The sequence below is a fragment of the Oreochromis niloticus genome, linkage group LG15 (genome assembly GCF_001858045.2).
Source record: "Oreochromis niloticus isolate F11D_XX linkage group LG15, O_niloticus_UMD_NMBU, whole genome shotgun sequence".
NCBI lineage: Eukaryota > Metazoa > Chordata > Actinopteri > Cichliformes > Cichlidae > Oreochromis > Oreochromis niloticus.
In genome coordinates, this window is record NC_031980.2 from 23,762,560 (window position 1) to 23,780,559 (window position 18,000).

Sequence of the window (18,000 nt, forward strand, 5' to 3'; positions counted from 1 at the left end):
GTAGCTCAGGAGGTAGAGTGGGATCGGAGGTTGGCAGTTTGATCCCTGGCTTCTCCAGTCTGCATGCCAAATATACCTGGGCAAGACACTAACCCCAAGTCGCTCTCTGATGCATCCATCGGAGTATGACTGTGTGTGAATATTAGATAGAAAGCACTTGAAAGCACTGAAGAAGGTGTTTGTATGAATGGTTGTAAATGGGTGAATGAGACTCTGAGTGCTCCGGGAGAGTACCACAGTGCTACGTCCATTTACCATTTATTTACCTTTATCCACCAACAGTCAGTCATTCTACACACAAAGAGCCACAAACTGGTTTGTTGATCATGAGAGCCATGTTGTTTTTATTGATCCTCAGGTCAACAGAGAGAGAGTACAAGAAGTAACTGTAATGTGGTCACATTTATAAATGTGTTTTAAAATGCCACAACATGAAACACGTAGTCCGACACAGATGGAGTATTTTTAAGTGGCTGACTGGTTTTGGGGAAGTGGAACCATACAGCTGAAGCAGAGGAGTTAAACTTCCTTCTGAATGACGACTCCACCAGCTCAAATGGCACCTATACATCTCCTGAAAGGAAGAGTTCAAAGATGAAGATTAAAATGTAATTTTTCGTGCGCGTTAATCTGAACACCAAACATAGTGTCCATGCACTAAATAAAATGATGAATAATTTTTAGTTCTTTAATTTTGTATTAAGGTTTCTGTATAACCAACATTGCAGACTGTAACATGTCCATACACCCAGCAGCAGAGAAGCAGAAGAGGAAACACTCACGGGTGGTCTCGGTGCCCCTGAGAGGCTCGCTGCTCCGCTTGCCAATCACAGCGTAAACATTGATGACGTACTCAGTCAGAGGGTTTAGATTTTCTAGCACTACAGTGCTCACCGATCCACTGACTAGCAGCTGAAACAATAAAGGATTGGTTCTTATTCTGTGACCAGTGAACAAGTTAATGACCAAAACCAAAGAATACTTCAAACCAACAGCTGGACTCACCTTTGGGATGTCGTGAGGACTACAGCTCTCACCTTTTAATCATTAGATGATTATAGTTTGCTGAGCCTAAATCTATTGTGCTGCATTCATGAGCTGTTGACAGTGTGTTTATTTGTGGACAGAGAAGTGCACGTGCTATGGACGAGCAGTTTGTCCTCTTAAACTTTCAGGTTATTTTACACATGTTTGGTTGGAGTCTTGCAACATGTTAATGCTCTCATGATGAAATTTACGTCACTTGGATAACGGATTATGTCACTGTTAAACATTGTCTTAGGCTGATTGATCCTTTCTAGCTGCTGGACTTGGCTACAGAAGGATGAGCCAGTAGCAGTGTGAGTCTCTTTCACACTTTCACTTTCTGTACAGCGCTCCAGGTGTGAAGTTGGAGCACTATTTCTTTTCATCCTCCCTCTATTGTGTAAGGTCCACAGTTACTGCTAAGCCCATCCCAGCCTCTTTTATTGTTTTTTATTCATTAATATTGATTTGATGACATCATTAGGCCAACAGACAGTGCCACTGTCTATTTTTAATTGTCCTTGTCCAGCGATTGTTAATTGATTATTAAGAAATATTCCTGACACAGAGATCAGGTCAGTCAGGACCGAACAGAAAAATCACACTTTGTACTTTTTTCCACCCCAGACAAGAGGCCTGTCACAAAGAGTTGGAAGTTTGAAGTCATTTGTTTCACTGTTTAATTCTGTAGCGCTATCACAGCTGTCGAGACATTTTAACGTTATTTTTAGTGGAACTCGATTAACGAGTTAAGTTTAACGATTCTGCTGGTGCAGCGTTAGAACAATCTACCAAAATAACTGATTTTGTACACGGGTTAGCACACGGGTTGACACTGTATAGCCTCTGGGGTACATTTTCATATTTTGATTGTTACAAATAAATTAAATAACAGCTTTACCGTCAATATGAATTACATTTATTGTGACAGTTGAAATTGGAAACTTCTGTTCTCTTGTTTCAAACTAACATGAGGGGGAAAGTGTACCGTAATCTCACCTTCTCAATGCGTTCCCCAGCTGTCATCATGTAAGTGACATGGTATTTCTCCACGGTGCCATTGGGTGGAGTCCAGGTGGCACGAAAGGAGCTCTCTGTCACCTCTGAGGTCACCAGATTGGTGGGCGCCTCTAGAGTATGACCTATAAAAGGAACAAAAGCACAGCACGTTCAGTATTTTCCTTTTTAAACCCACTACCACTCTGCCGCCATAAAGCTCCACTCGCTATTCTCACTCTTCTGACAGCGAGACTCCTGACCATCTGCTTCACTTAAAAACTGGGTTTTGGTAATACTTCCATGTGACCTTCACCACCAGTGATGACTAAAATGTCTAAAAATGACAGAGTAGTATTGATATAAGGATTTGTATAAAAAGCTTTGAGCAGCTATTTACTTGTGAAAAATTGCAGTTTTAAACTTTAAAATCTTAAATTTAAACCACACTGCTGTGAACTTTCTGCTTCATTTGTTTTAAATCCTGCCATGAATATGTGTTTGCCTGGTGATACCAAGCATCGGCCTCTGGTTGCGTGGTGCCAAAAACTGCATTTCCACTAGTGTCCACTTGAGGCAGACTCGAAAAGTGAGTCAGTCCCAATAGACTTCCATGATAAAATGTCCAACTTTACAGCAGAAATAAAGACAGACTGATATTAAAAAAACAAACAAAAAAAACAGCTTTGGCCTGTGGATAGTTTCACATTTCATAACACCAGTACAGGTGGTGAACACAATAGAAAAGCCTTTTATTGTCATTGTACATGTACAATGTCAATAGTTGTTATTGACTTGGGATACGTTGATAACAGCTGTTTGGATAAGTCACCCATTTGGATTTTGTTAAGGCTTAAAGTTAAGGATGTGGCCATTATGGCTAACAGGATGGGGCAGACACAAGCGGTCGTAGTTACTAGCTGTCTCCACTTGGCTACACCTATGCCAATTCAAATCACTGAAGTGGACCTCTACAACAGCTTTGTGCTGTTGGTGCTTCTTGGAGCATTTTAATGGAATTATCTGCTGTGCGGTTAATTACACTAACAGACTATCCCAGAAGTCTGTACTTCAGTTTTGGTGAGTTTGTTGTTCATAGCAATACTTAGTTTATGTTTAGGTCCATGGATGCACCTCAATAACCTTAAATAAATAAGATGACCTGATTATTCACATTATTTTATCTGTTAATTAGCGCTCATTAGCAGGTATCTCTGCCTATGTTGTGAACATGTACAGTTTATGGTTGCATCTTATTTGCATTAGCTGATAACTTCTCTCTCTCATCCAAGTGTGGTCACTTCTAACTCCCATGACAAGCATGGAGGTAAAGTTGAAGGGTCCACAAACCAATGACTGACATCTCTGAGACAACAATATTAATAAATCACTATTTGATTTAAGAAAATGATAAATGTCTCAGAAGTCTTGTCCAGATCAGATGCAGACTAGATTCTCTGAGCAGCCTTTTGAAACACTGGCCCATCTTTAAGATTGTTCTGACAATGCTGAAATAGCTCCTTCCCTACCTGAGCCCTTAACACTGTTACACAGGTTGACAGAGAGTTCGTCAATGATGTCCAGCAGGAACTGGAAGTCGTAGACGTCGTACATGTGAATGTCATCTGGGTCAGAGGCGATGGACCTCAGCTCATTCTCATCAGCGTGTTTTACACCTGTGAGAAAAATAAACCATGAGTTTGATGAAGGAAGATGACTAAAGTGGCTGCTGGTTGATCATTTTCAGCCCATTCTAGTAAAGTCAGGTACTTTTCCTGATCGCTGCATGCAGGTAGCAATCATCCAAAAGTTCAAATGTGTTTTCACTTCCTTTTTTTCAAACCAGTGAAGCTCACTCACCAATAGCATAGAGCTCGATGCCGCTGTCTCTCAGGTTCTGTGAAGTTAAGATGACTTCATCCTGGGACTTTCCATCAGTGATCAGGATGCCAATTTTGCGGGAGTCTGGACGCAACCCCACGTTGGGTTTGAAGTTGTACTGGAGAATATGGTTCAGAGCCATTCCTGTACCACAGTGAGGAAGAAGTTTCAGTTATGTGTGCAGATAACAAAGCACTGCATGCTGCTTTTCTGTTGTTTAACCCCTCTGAAACAAACCTGACCCATCAGAAAGCTTACAGCTAGATCAGGTGATGCTGAATGTGTCCATTATCAGGGATAGGAATCGAGAACTGCTTCTTGTAATTGAATTCCTCAGAATTGTTAGTCCGCTTCCCTATTGATCCCACTTAGCGGTTTCTATTACACATGCTCCACAATCAGCTGATTTCAGTTCACATGCCAGAGGATGAAAACAGTGGCACAGTCTAAGAGTGTTGATATGGACATTACTTTTATTTTTATTGAACAATGGGACAAGAGTTTGATGGCAAAGTGGAGACTGCTTCTAGGAAAGAAACAGCTGGATTAAGCTGCTAACACAACTTTGGCTTATTGCAAGCATCTGCACAGACAGTTTGCTAATGCTAAGCCAGCCAGACAACATGCTAGCACTAAGCTAGTCAAGAACCCAGAGTGAAAGCTGTGTGAATGCTGACCCCAACTTAGCAGGGAGATGCTGAACTTCAACAGGTAACAAACTGATGAGCTGTCAGGCTGCAGCCTTTTTACCTGTGCATTGTGATCGCTTTAAAGTTAAACCCTTTATTAATCTCCATCCATCCATCTTCTTCCACTTATCTGGGGCCAGGGCACACAGGAAGCAGCCTAACCAGAGAAGCCCAGACCTCTCTCTCCCCGGCCACATCCTCCAGCTTGCCCGGGGGAACACCATGGCATTCCTCGGCCAGCCAAGAGATATTATCTCTCCAGCATGTCCTGGTTCTGCCCTGGGGCAGCCTCCCAGTGGGACATGCCCAGAACACCTCACACCCAGGAGGCATCTCTGTCAGAGGCCCCAACCACCTCAACTGGCTCCTTTTGATGTATAGGAGCAGTAGCTCTACTCTGAGCTGCTCCCTGAGGGCCAAACTCCTCATCCTATCTCCAAGGGAGAAGCCAGCCACCCTTCGGAGAAAGCTAATTTCCGCTCCTTGCATCCACGACCTTGATCTTTTGGTCACTACCCAAACTCGTGACCATAGGTGAGGGTAGAGATGTAGATCGAACGGTAAATCAAGAGCTTTGCTTTTACACTCAACTTCTTTCTTCACCACGATGGACCAGAGCAGCATGCGCATCACTGGAGCCAACAGCACCAATCCGTCTATTGATTGTCCACTCCATTCTCCCGTAACTCGTGAACAAGACCCAGAGATACTTAAAATACTCCACTTTCTTCAGGAGCTCGTCCCTGACCTGGAGTTGGCACTCTACCCTGTTCCAGCTGAAGACCATGGCCTCAGATTGGGAGATGCTGATTCCCACCACTTCACACTCAGCTGCGAACTGTTCCAGTGCGAGCTAAAGGCCATCACCAAGTGAAAGCCTTCTGTCACTTGGCTACATCTAAAATTCTGTCCATAAAAATAATGAACATGTCCGGTGACAAAGGGCAGCGCGGAGCTCTTGCAATGGTTGTATAAGGACTGAATGGCCCGTAGCAATGAGCCAGACACCCCATACTCCCAAAGCACCTCCCACACGACACTCCAAGTGACATGGTTGAATGTCTTCTCCAAGTCCACAAAACACGTGTAGACTGGTTGGGCAAACTCCCATGCACTCTCAAGTATCCTCGAGAAGGTAAAGAGCTGGACGGATGGACTCTCCTTTCCAGCACCCTGGCATAGACTTTCCCAGGGAGGGTGAGGAGTGTGATCCCCCTATAGTTGGAACACATCCTCTGGTCCCCCTTCTTAAAGATGGGAACTACTGCCCTGATTTGCCACGCAACCTTGTAGAGACATGTCAACCAAGACAGTCCTACAACATTTAGAGCCTTCAGGAACACCAACGATGACGACACCTCCTACAGAGATGAGGTCCAGCATCTGACAGAATGGTGTGATTACAATAACCTTACCCTAAACACCAGGAAAACCAAGTAAGTGGTCATGGACTTCCTAAGACAAAAACTGATCCCCCTCCCCTATCCACAAAGGGTCACTATGTGGAAAGGCTGCCCTCCTTTAATTTCCTCTGTACTCACATATCCGAGGACCTATCTTGGACCACAAACACATTAGCCCTAGTGAAGAAAGCCCAGCAGTGCCTCCATTTGTCGAGGTTTCTAAGATGGAAGAGGCTCCAGACTGACCTACTGGTGTCCTTCTATCGAGCCAAAATTGAGAGTGTGCTAGTGCACGCCATCTCCGTGTGGCGCATGCTAGTGCACGCCATCTCCGTGTGGTATGCTGATTGCACAACAGCCAATAAGAAGAGACTCCAGAGGGTCATCAGAAGTACAGAGAAAGAGATTGGCTGTCCACTCTCCCCTCTGGACTCCATTGCTAGCTTGAGATGTCTCTTAAGCTGACAATGGCAGTGAGAAGGAGCGGACACACACGCTGGGAGTGACGGAGTGGCTGCGTCCGAGGCTGGTGTCTCGGATGGTAACAAAGACAGGGAAGGTAGTCAGAACTGAGGGGATCGAACTACCAGAAGGCAACATTGTAGACACAGAGGACAGTTACAAGTACCTGGGGATCCCGCAGGCGAATGGGAACCATGAAGAGGCCGCTAGGAAAGCTGCAACCACCAAGTACCTGCAGAGGGTCAGGCAAGTACTGAGGAGTCAGCTGAACGGTAAGAACAAGATCCGGGCTATTAACACCTACCCCCTACCCGTGATCAGGTACCCTGCTTGGGTAATAGGCTGGCCAAAGGAGGAGATAGAAGCCACTGACATCAAGACAAGAAAGCTCCTTACCATACATGGAGGGTTTCACCCCAAGTCCAGCATCCTGAGGCTGTACGCTAAGCGGAAGGAAGGAGGCCGGAGACTGGTGAGTATCAGCACCACAGTCCAGGATGAGACAAGGAACACCCACGAATACATCATGAACATGGCCCCAACTAACAGTGTGCTCAGTGAATACCTCAGGCAGCAGAGACCCAAGAAAGAGGAGGAAGGCGAGGAACCATCATGGAAGGACAGGTCCCTGCACGGTATGTACTACCGGCAGATAGCGGAGGTGGCTGATACCCAGAAATCCTACCAGTGGCTGGACAAAGCTGGACTGAAAGACAGCACGGAGGCACTAATCATGGCAGTACAGGAACAAGCACTGAGCATAAGATCCATAGAGGCTGGGGTCTATCACACCAGGCAAGACCCCAGGTGCAGGCTGTGTAAAGATGCCCCAGAGACAATTGAGGACATAACAGCAGGGTGCAAGATGCTAGCAGGCAAGGCATACATGGAACGCCATAACCAAGTGGCTGGCATAGTGTACAGGAACATCTGTGCCGAGTATAACCTGGAAGTCCCCAGGTCAAAATGGGAGATGCCCCCAAGGGTGATGGAGAATGACCGAGCTAAGATCCTGTGGGACTTCCAGATACAGACGGACAAAATGGTGGTGGCTAATCAACCGGACATAGTAGTGGTAGACAAAAAGAAGAAGACGGCCGTAGTGATCGATGTAGCAGTTCCGAATGACAGCAACATCAGGAAGAAGGAATACGAGAAGCTCGAGAAATACCAAGGGCTCAGAGAAGAGCTTGAGAAGATGTGGAGGGTGAAGGTGACGGTGGTCCCAGTGGTTATCGGAGCACTAGGTGCAGTGACTCCCAAACTAGGCAAGTGGCTCCAGCAGATCCCGGGAACAACATTGGAGATCTCTGTCCAGAAGAGCGCAATCCTAGGAACAGCTAAGATACTGCGCAGGACCCTCAAGCTCCCAGGCCTCTGGTAGAGGACCCAAGCTTAAAGGATTGACCGCCCACAGGGGCGAGCGGGGAATTTTTTTTTTTTTTTCATATATTAGAGATGTGCAAAGCAGCCGGTATTTGTATTTGTATTCGAGTAAAATTCAAAATAGGCATAAAAATCCATTTTTTTGCGTTACACTTCTCATTAATGTTAATAGTGTAAGTATTCTTTAATTGTATCTATTACAGTAATTATGGATATTCAATATTAGTTGATGTTTTTCCATAAATCCAGCAATGAACATGTAATAAGGAACGTCATTGAAAAGAAAATAACATAACAGCCTTTGCCTCATCCATGGTTAAACCAACAACTGATAAAATACCATTATTAACCCCCCCCCACCAACCGTCCTTGCTGGAGGAAGCTGAACAGACAGTGAAACTGACTTGCAGGGGCAGAACATGGCTGTGATGATGAATTGGTGCTTGTGGGGGGGATTGGTGCTTGTGAGGGGGGTTGGCAGACAGTACCAAGAGAGGATGCTTTAAGTGCATGTGATTATGCATAGCAGATGTTGACAGATGTTTGATATATAAGCCTCTGATGATTTGACTTTTGCACACATTACATATCACTTTTGTTTAATCTGCAATACTGACTGTAAAATACTTCCACACAGAACTTGAGCAAGTTTTTTTTGGCTGGTGGAGGACCAAGAGATGGCTCAGCAGCAGCAACACTCCTTTCTATTTGGTTGTCCAAATCCATGTGGGGAGTTTCAGGTAAGTTAATAAGTGATGGGAAGCTATGCTAAAGTTAATACGTCTTCAGTACAGTCATGCATTTGTTTCTTCACTGTGTCACTGAGAAATGTAAAGTGATTATAATTACTTTGTAATAAATTACAAAGTAATTATAATAACTATAACATGAAATAGCAGACATTAACACTGACAGACACTTAGTATTACAGTAGATTGTTAGTAAAATCTCATCACCTAGTTGGGACTTATTTATTGACCTATCTGAACTTCAAACTTGACAAAAACAGATCTTTCCTGACAGACGAGCTAATGCTACATCTTTACCAGTTAGCTGTAGTCAAACCATAACCCTGTGGCTATAATAAGGAAGGTAAAATTTATGTTGTGCTGTTTCCAAGTATTCAGATGCCCCGTGACAGCAAGGAACAGATTTACTTTAGTTTTCTGCTTGCTGTATTTCAGGTTAGTCAGCATTTACTACCTCAGTGAATGGGCTCCTAAATCATTCTAAATCCCATTGTTCTCAGAGGTTGATTACACACAGTGTGTGAGTACACTGCTGCTTACTCACACACCCACATGCACACACTTGTAAATGTAGTCTATAGCCTACATCTTGCTGTCTGCAAAAGACAGAGTAACTTAAATGTACCATATAACTCCCACAAGTGCATACAATTCGACACAACTACACAAACATCGTTTTAACCTTTTAAACCAAACATTAACGTTACTCTGTCAACAGCCTATTGTCTAAATTACCAAGCTAACAGAGCTACCTAAACAGAGCGAACATGAGAGCACCCGACTGCAGACGTCAATAATGTAACGTAATGGAATAATCTCCCTCATTACTACCCTGTGTATTTAAGCCCTGTGTTTTCCTCAACCCAGTTCATGTTTTGTTTTCTCCAGCAATAAAGCTGAGGTTTTGAGTTACAATCCTGTGTTCGAGTCCTGCGTTTGGATCCTCATCTCCGCCTGCCCACACACTGAGCCCTGACAGAACGACGCAACCAGTATGGATCCAGCGGACTCATGTTTCGCCTCTGAGGGAGAGAATCTCGTGCACCTATGGGATTACTGTTGGAGGATAATCCATGCTGCGAGCCCCTACAAGAGGCAGCTGGAGGTGGTATTTTTTGATAATTTTTTGTCGTCCTCTGCCTCCACTGTCAGTTTTCTAAATATAAATGGACTCAAACAAATAATAACAGCTCTAAGAGCGAGGCTAAGTTTTGAACTGTTTGGGATGGGCGGCCCAGGGAAGGAGGATTCAGCTGCTCTCCTGGAGGCCCTCGCCACTTGGTGCTCTCAACGTCAGCAGCCTTTTTTGCCAAGGTTCATCGCCAAGTCGTTCGATCCACCTTTAAAGAAGAGATGCAACCCTCGCCATCATCATCCAACCACACTTCCATTCCCTCCTGTGGTACGGACTGGAGCAGTAGTCATTTTCACACCACAGCAGGAGCAGCCTCAGCAGAGTTTCTCCACGTCACCTTTTGCCTGCCCTGAGCCCATTTCTACAGGGAAGCGGCGGATGCGCCGCCAGCATTCACAGTCCCAGCAGGAGTCTGAGATTATGTTTGAATAGCCCCCTTCAGTTCAGCTAGCTGCCCAGCAGCCCCCTTCAGTTCAGCTAGCTGCCCAGCTGCCCCCTTCAGTTCAGTTAGCTGCTCAGCAGCCACCCGTAGCTCAGTGTCCAGTGTCCCCTGCTCAGCAGCCACCCGTAGCCCAGTTAGCCGCCCAGCCTGTAGCCCAGTTAGCCGCCCGGCCTGTAGCCCAGTCGCCAACTCCTCCACCACTTTTATCTCAAATTCAGTCACCCGTAGCTCAGTCTCCACCTCCACCACATTCAGCTCCGCTACCCATAGCTCAGTCACTACCACAATCAGACTTACCACAAACCTTGTTACAGTCCATAACCCAGTCAGTAGCTCAGTTGGTAGAGGAATCATTAGCTTTGTCATCTGCTCAGTCAGCCACTCATCTTCACCCTCAGCCAGGGGTCCCTATTGCCTCTGGCCCTGCATCTGCTCCAGCTGGAGGGCCCGAGGAGCCCGTCCAGCCTCAGGTTTCGTCAGCTGGAGGGCCTGAGGAGCCCAGCCAGCCTAAAGTTTCGTCAGCTGGGGGTTCGGGAGAACCCAGCCAGCCTGAAGTGTCGTCAGCTGGGGATTCGGGAGAACCCAGCCAGCCTGAAGTGTCGTCAGCTGGGGTTCGGGAGAACCCAGCCAGCCTGAAGTGTCGTCAGCTGGGGTTCGGGAGAACCCAGCCAGCCTGAAGTGTCGTCAGCTGGAGGCCCGAGTCGCCCGTCCAGCCTCAGGTTTCGTCAGCTGGAGGGCCCGAGTCGCCCGTCCAGCCTCAAGTGTCGTTAGCTGGGGGTTCAGGTGAACCCAACCAGCGTCCTGCCTCGTCAGCTGGAAGGCCTGAGTCGCCCTTCCAGCCTCAAGTTTTTTCTGCTGGGGGTTCGGGAGAACCCAGCCAGTCTCAAGTTTTGTCAGCTGGAGGACCCGAGGAACTCACCCAGCACCACGCCTCGTCAGCTGAGGGTCCTGGGGGACCCAGCCAGCACATCCCCATGTCTGCTGACGGTTCTGGGAAGACTGTTCAGCCACCACCTGTTCCGCCGCCTGCAGCATCATCATCGCCGCCTGCAGCATCATCATCGCCAGGTTCCGCAGCCGTCTCGCTGCCGTCAGGTTCCGCAGCCGTGTCTTCATCCACGCCTGGCCCCGCAGCCATGTCTTCAGCTCCGCCTTCATCCACGCCTGGCCCGCCTCGTCTGGCCCCGCAGTTGTAACACCGCCGTCAGAGCCAGCTCGACCTGTTCCGCCTCGCCTCTGCCGGCCGTTTTCCAGGCCTCTCAGTTGGCATCATGGCCATCGAGGACGGCCTCCGGAAGGAGTTTGTCGCCGCCGCTGGCATCGCGGCCGACCTCCGGACCTGCTCAGTGGCCGCCACTGACTTCCTAGTGGTCAGCCTCCTGATTGGTTTTGCCTGCGCTGCCGCTGTTGCCGTGTGCACGGTCGGCCTCCAGAACTGTTTGCCCGTCGCCGCCGTTGCCGTGTGCACGGTCGGCCCCTGAACTGTTTGCCCGTCGCTGCCATCCGCACGGTCGGCCCCCTGAGCTTTTCGTGGACTCTTGTTGGGTTTTTGTTTGGTTTCTTTCCAATCCTGGACCCCCTCCGCCCGCCCTGGCCTGGTGCTCTGGTTTTGTTCTGTTTTTTCGTTTGGGGCTGTCGGGAGCCAGCCCTTAGAGGGGGGGTACTGTCACGGTTCTGGGTCCATTGGACCCAGTATTTTAAGTTGTTATGGTTTAATTTTGAATGATGGATTGTTCTTCATGTTTCTGTTTATCCATGTTTTTGGAAGTGTGGTCTCATGTATTGTTTGAGTTCCATGTGTTATATTCTGCCTCTCAGTCTGCGTCCTTGTTTAGTGGTTTATGGTTTCCTGTTTTGTTTTGAAGGAGTGTGCCTCATGTTAGTGTGTGCAGCTTTGTTCCCCCTGTCTCGTTAGCCCTGATCTCTCCCAGCTGTGTATCCCTCCTGTTGTCCATTCCCTCATTACTACCCTGTGTATTTAAGCCCTGTGTTTTCCTCAACCCAGTTCATGTTTTGTTTTCTCCAGCAATAAAGCTGAGGTTTTGAGTTACAATCCTGTGTTCGAGTCCTGCGTTTGGATCCTCATCTCCGCCTGCCCACACACTGAGCCCTGACAGTTATAAACTGCCTCCGGAACCCAGTTGAGGTACAAAACAATCTATTCAACAAAAATAGTGATGCAGTTCAGCCTTTTTTCGCTCAGCCGAGCCTTCTCTGTTGCTGTGTGGAGCAGCCCGTGTCAGTCACCTCTTTCACACGTCACTCACTCATCCGGTGGAAACTCAGCTTTTTGATATAAAGTCTTTCTTGTTCCTGAATACAAATATCTTTTAAAGTATTTGTTCAAAATAAGTATTCGTAAAAAAACATGTTATTTGTGCCTTTCCACACCTGCGGGCGGTCAATCCTTCAAGCTTGGGTCTTCTACCAGAGGCCTGGGAGCTTGAGGGTCCTGCGCAATATCTTAGCTGTTCCTAGGACTGCACTCATCTGGACAGAGATCTCCAATGTTGTTCCTGGGATCTGCTGGAGCCACTCGCCTAGTTTGAGAGTCCGATTGTTTGTGGGACAAGTTTCAGTGCTCCGATTACCACTGGGACCACTGTTACCTTCACCCTCCACATTTTCTCAAGCTCTTCTCTGAGCCCTTGGTATTTCTCGAGCTTCTCGTATTCCTTCTTTCTGATGTTGCTGTCATTGGGAACAGCTACATCGATCACTACGGCCGTCTTCTTCTTTTTGTCTACCACCACTATGTCTGGTTGGTTAGCCACCACCATTTTGTCCGTCTGTATCTGGAAGTCCCACAGGATCTTAGCTCGGTCATTCTCCACCACCTTTGGGTGCGTCTCCCATTTTGACCTCGGGACTTCCAGGTTATACTCGGCACAGATGGGTACTGGCACCAGCACCAGGCCCTGACATGGTTCACGCCTACTGGCTGAAGAAGCTGACTGCAGCACAAATGAACCAGCTGCTAGTTGACGAGAGATACCCAGAATGGCTAACCGAAGGCCGGACAGTCCTGATCCTCAAGGACCCCCAGAAGGGACCGGTCCCCTCCAACTACCAACCAATAACCTGCCTCAGCACCACATGGAAGCTCCTGTCAGGCATCATAGCAGCTAAGATGAAAAGGCACATGGCTCAATACATGAGTGGGGCACAGAAAGGGATGGGCAAGAATACCCGAGGCGCAAAACACCAGCTACTGGTAGATCGAACAATCAGCCGAGACTGCAAGACCAGACTGACCAACCTGTGCACTGCCTGGATTGATTATAAGAAAGCCTATGATTCAATGCCCCACACATGGATCCTGGAATGCCTAGAACTATACAAGATCAACAGGACCCTAAGAGCCAACCAGCCACTGCCCAAGCCACATTTCACTTGGCCTGTCATTCATTTCAGCTACCTCCGAAGTCCCACAGGCCAACCAAGCCCAATAGGACTTCCTTCTTATGTTTGGTGCTCCCTTCACCTCTGGTGTACACCATTTGGTTAGGGGGTTACCACCATGACAGACACCAACCACCTTGCGGCCGCAGCTCAGTGCAATGGCTTCTGCAATGGAGGTGCTGAACATGGTCCATTCGAACTCAGTGTGCCCAGTCTCCCTCGGCATGCTGTTGAAGTCCTGCCGGAAGTGTGAGTTGAAGATTTCACGCACTGGAGCCTTTGTCAAGCGTTCCCAGCACACCCTCACTATACGTTTAGGTGAAACAGGTCTGTCCAGCATCCTCCTCTGCCACCTGGTGGTGATCGGTTGACAGCTCAGCTCCTTTCTTCACCCAAGTGTCCAGAACATATGGCTGCAGGTCTGGTGATAAGATTAAAAAATTGATCATCTAGGGTGTCCCGGTGCGACGTGCACTTATGGACACCCTCAAGTTCAAACATGGTGTTCATTATGGACAAACTGTGGTTTGCACAGAAGTCCAATAACAAAACACTGATCAAGTCCAGATCCGAGAGGCCATTCCTCCTACTCACGCACCTCCAGGTCTCACTGTTGTTGCTCACATGACCGTTCAAGTCTCCCACTAGGACAACAGAATCGCCAGGGGGAGCACCCTCAAACACCCCGCCAAGGAACTACAAGAAGGCTACCAGGACCATTGTTCGGTCCATGAGCGCAGATGTCAGTCAAGACCCGTTCCCCTGGAAGATGCAGGGAACAAACCCTCTCGTCCACCAGGAGAGATTGTTTCCAGAGACCAAGCCATGTGTTGAGGTGAGCCTGACTATGTCTAGCCGGTACCGCTCAACCTTATGCACTAACTCAGGCTCCTTCCCCACCAGAGAGGAGACATTCCATTGCCCATTCGCTAGTTTCAGTAGTCAGGAATCAGTCCGCTAGAGCCTCTGCTCCTGGCCACCACCAGACACACAATGCACAAAACCCCTACGGTGCCTCCTGCAGGTGGTGGGCCTACAGGTTGATAGGCATATGTCCCTTTTTCATGCTGTGCCTGGCCGGGCCCCATGGACTAAGGCCCGGGCCCCATGGACTAAGGCCCGGCCACCAGAGACTCACCGTTGGGCACCCTCCGCGGACCTGGTTCCAGGGCGGGGCTCCGGTAACCCTATCACAGACAGGGTGAACTGTTCCCTCCATCTTATACTCATAGGGGTCTTTTGAATCGCTCTTTGTCTGGTCCCTCACCCAGGACCAATTTGCCATGGGAGACCCTACCAGGGGGCACAAGCCCCCCGATAACACAGCCCCTGTGGTCCCTGGGATACACAAACCCTTCCATCACAATAAGGTCGCAATTCATGGAGGGACCTTTATTAAACTATGTGGGTGTATTTGAGTTGTAGGTATGGATTCCCATGGAAGATCATCATCTTGCAGTATATCAGCTTTTCCTTCCAGCTGTTCAATGCTCAGCTTCATCTCAGCTTCTGCTCCCAGTGTATTGTCGCTTTTAACTTGTACTACTTCTGTGTCTCTCCTTGGTTCACCTCTTCCAAATCATCCTGCTTATATCTTCACTGAGCCCCTTCACCTTCAACCGATACAACTGAGTAATAACATAAAAGTCTTGTTGATTTATTACCATGTATGCTTAGTGTGTCTCACCTCTCTTTCAAGCTCCATGAATTTTCTGCCCTGCTGCATCTCATTAACTTTGTGTCTACTCTCTCCGGTAGTTTGTCCATTGTCTTTCTCATACCCGTCTGAAGTTTCTTCCTCTTAAAAGTGAGCATTTCATTCTCCACTGTGGCTGAGTCTCATACCAAGGCTTTGGCCCCAGTATGTAAAAAAAAAAAAATCACCTGTCATGGTGTTTCCTCCTTTATATGGCAAGTTGGCAACAGCATTCAGCAGGGATTCTTTGGTGGAGTGGGCGTTCAGGTGCCATTCAGTCTTTGTGTCACCGCTGTACTGAGCCAGACCTGCAGAAAATACAACACTAAGGATAACGCAACTCTGATTTGGTGTTAAATAGCTTATTTCAGACAGAGCTTAGGGTTGGATTAGGGTGGATTTAATTGTGACTCATGCAAAGCTACTCTAGTAAATTTAAAAAATAAAAATGGATTTAGAAATGAGCAGAATATCTTGAGGTTACAAGAGGTTAAGGTTAGGCAAATACTGGGAGACAGCTGTCTGGAGGAAAACATCCCTCCATGTGAATCTTGTTGTTATAGTAACAACAGTGAAAGCTTTACCGATCTGGACTCTGTCTGGGCCAATGTCAAACACGCTGACCAGGCGAGCGATGAAGTTGCGCATGGTTTTAAAGTTCAGGCGCCCAATGCTCCAGGAGCCGTCGACTAGCATCATGATGTCGGCCTTCACTGTAGTGTTACACTGAGTGTCTGTACAGAAACAGTGGTGGGGAGGGGTGGGGGGTGGGGGTAGTCAGACATCTGGTACACAACAGATACTCATGACAAATGTCTGTTAAGTCTTATTATGAGAGGGAAAATTGAGAAAGACAGACAGGAAATACATCAGGAGGAGAGAGGAGTACATCACAAAAACTCACAATCAGAAAGCAAATTTACATTAAGTAACACAAATAATCCACACACCTAACCCACTGTGTAACTGACGTCACTTTTTAAAAATTTTAATTTCATATGTCTCAGAGTAGGATGTGATGCATAATAACGAACCTGATGTCTCACAGTGGTAAAAACAAAAATCCTCACAAGTATTCCAAATCCATACTGAATGACTGTTGATCAGTCCTAAATCCCCTCAGCTTTCTTTAGGGTGCAGCATTTCAGCTTAATCTGTCTGCAGCATGTTATATATGCCTTACAGCAGCTCTGCTTCACCACATGGACCTGTCGAAAACACTGAATTAATTCCTGCTGCGGATCCAAGAATCTCAGAGTTGGGAAATCAGTCACTGTATCTGCTTCCAATTACAACAGGAACTTCTGCCAAGGATCAGCATGTCCTTTGAGTCTGATGGGAAGCATAGCATGAAACTATTTCATAGGAAAAACTCTGATTATAAATCTTAATAAACATGAAGCCACATCTGACTACATGTTTAAGCTGCATTACTGCTCTCATTAGGCTATATTTAATGGTTTAAACGTCTTTAAAAAATAAAAAGCTCCTACAAGGAAATTCAAACTAGATTTAGGTTCTGATGGATTATTGGGTCATCATAGGCAAGAGTTAAAACCTGAAGTTAAAGCAGAACACTTCACTGGCGTAGTTTGCTTCAGTTATTATTTTAGACTAAAAGTGCAGTTACACACAGCAGGCAGAGGACAGAGAGAGGTGAGAGGAGGTGGAAGAAGTCAGATGTGTTGGATCAAAAAGGAGGAGGAGGGGGAGGAGGAGGAGCGGCTGTACCTTGCTCCTGGGCCTGAGAGGAGGACAGCAGCAGTGCTAGGAGGGCAACAACCGCTGCCAGAGAGAGCCCACACTTCATCTTCAGCTCTGCTGGTCTCAGCAGCACATGAAGGAAGCTGCAAGAGGAACCAAGGAAGCGGTTAGGCTTCCTCAGGCCTTCACAAAACTGTTAATCCTCCCTGAAAGTGAACCTCAGAGCTCATTAATGCACCTTTATTTTCATGTAAATCTACATGATGCTTAACAAAAAAACGCAGCTCTGAAGACAGAAATAGCAGCAACAAGATCACATGACAACCTTTATTGTGTATGAAAGACTAAATATCACCAAATTCTACAAAATATTTAAGAAAAGAATCTTTCTTCTGTCTCTACGTTATATTCTTTTTCTCTCATTTCTGTGGCTCAGATTATTTTCTCTGAGTGTAAGGTCATGCATTTAATATTTTTGCATGATGAGAAATATTAGGACTTTCACTCATATTAGGACAAAGTCTTCCCACTGTCTTGCGTAACGGAGGATCAAGCCGTGGCACTGTGCGCAATTACGCACAGCAGTGCTGAGATATAATCCATATAAAAAATGACAACAACAACAACAAACAGTAATATTGCAGAATTTAAAAAGCATGCAGATCTTAAACGGGTGATAAATTAAGGCGTGTGAATAAATCCCCCTTAAATTGCACCCAAACAGAAATGCGGCGCTGACCTTCGAAGGAAACCGACACAAATGTCGTTTTTTAAATAAGTGTCAAATTAAAAAGGTCTTCGCTGTAGACTCCGACCAGAGAAAACTGGGAATGAGGTGGTATGTCGCAGACTGCAGCCTTCTACAGAAATGAGCTTTCAGCCAGTGCTAACCTGTTTCCGTGCAGTCTCCAAAGTTCTAACCGCGCCTTATTGGACGTGTATGACGCGGCCGAATGCTGATTGGCTGACAAGTGGGCAGGAACAGAGGAAGGACTTATGGTGGAGGAAAGATTTGTCAAAAAAACATTA

The 18,000-nt window shown here is 46.8% G+C and overlaps 1 protein-coding gene across 2 annotated transcripts; it reads right to left on the reverse strand.

The window, feature by feature from the left end:
- Positions 1-316: 316 nt before the first annotated feature.
- Positions 317-17,877, reverse strand: LOC102082176 (collagen alpha-1(XII) chain). 2 transcript variants are annotated; one of them, XM_025898980.1, is made up of 9 exons: positions 17,711-17,877; positions 16,999-17,114; positions 15,852-16,001; positions 15,456-15,575; positions 3,883-4,047; positions 3,552-3,698; positions 2,026-2,168; positions 783-912; positions 317-554 (listed from the first exon to the last, which is right to left on the reverse strand). In XM_025898980.1, exons 2-9 carry the CDS (start codon positions 17,075-17,077, stop codon positions 520-522), a joined length of 969 nt encoding a protein of 322 aa, XP_025754765.1. In that variant the 5' UTR covers positions 17,078-17,114; positions 17,711-17,877; the 3' UTR covers positions 317-519. The 2 variants fall into 2 exon arrangements, with proteins under 2 accessions (XP_025754765.1, XP_019201674.1); XM_019346129.2 differs by having other exon boundaries at positions 317-574; positions 17,711-17,876.
- Positions 17,878-18,000: the final 123 nt, after the last annotated feature.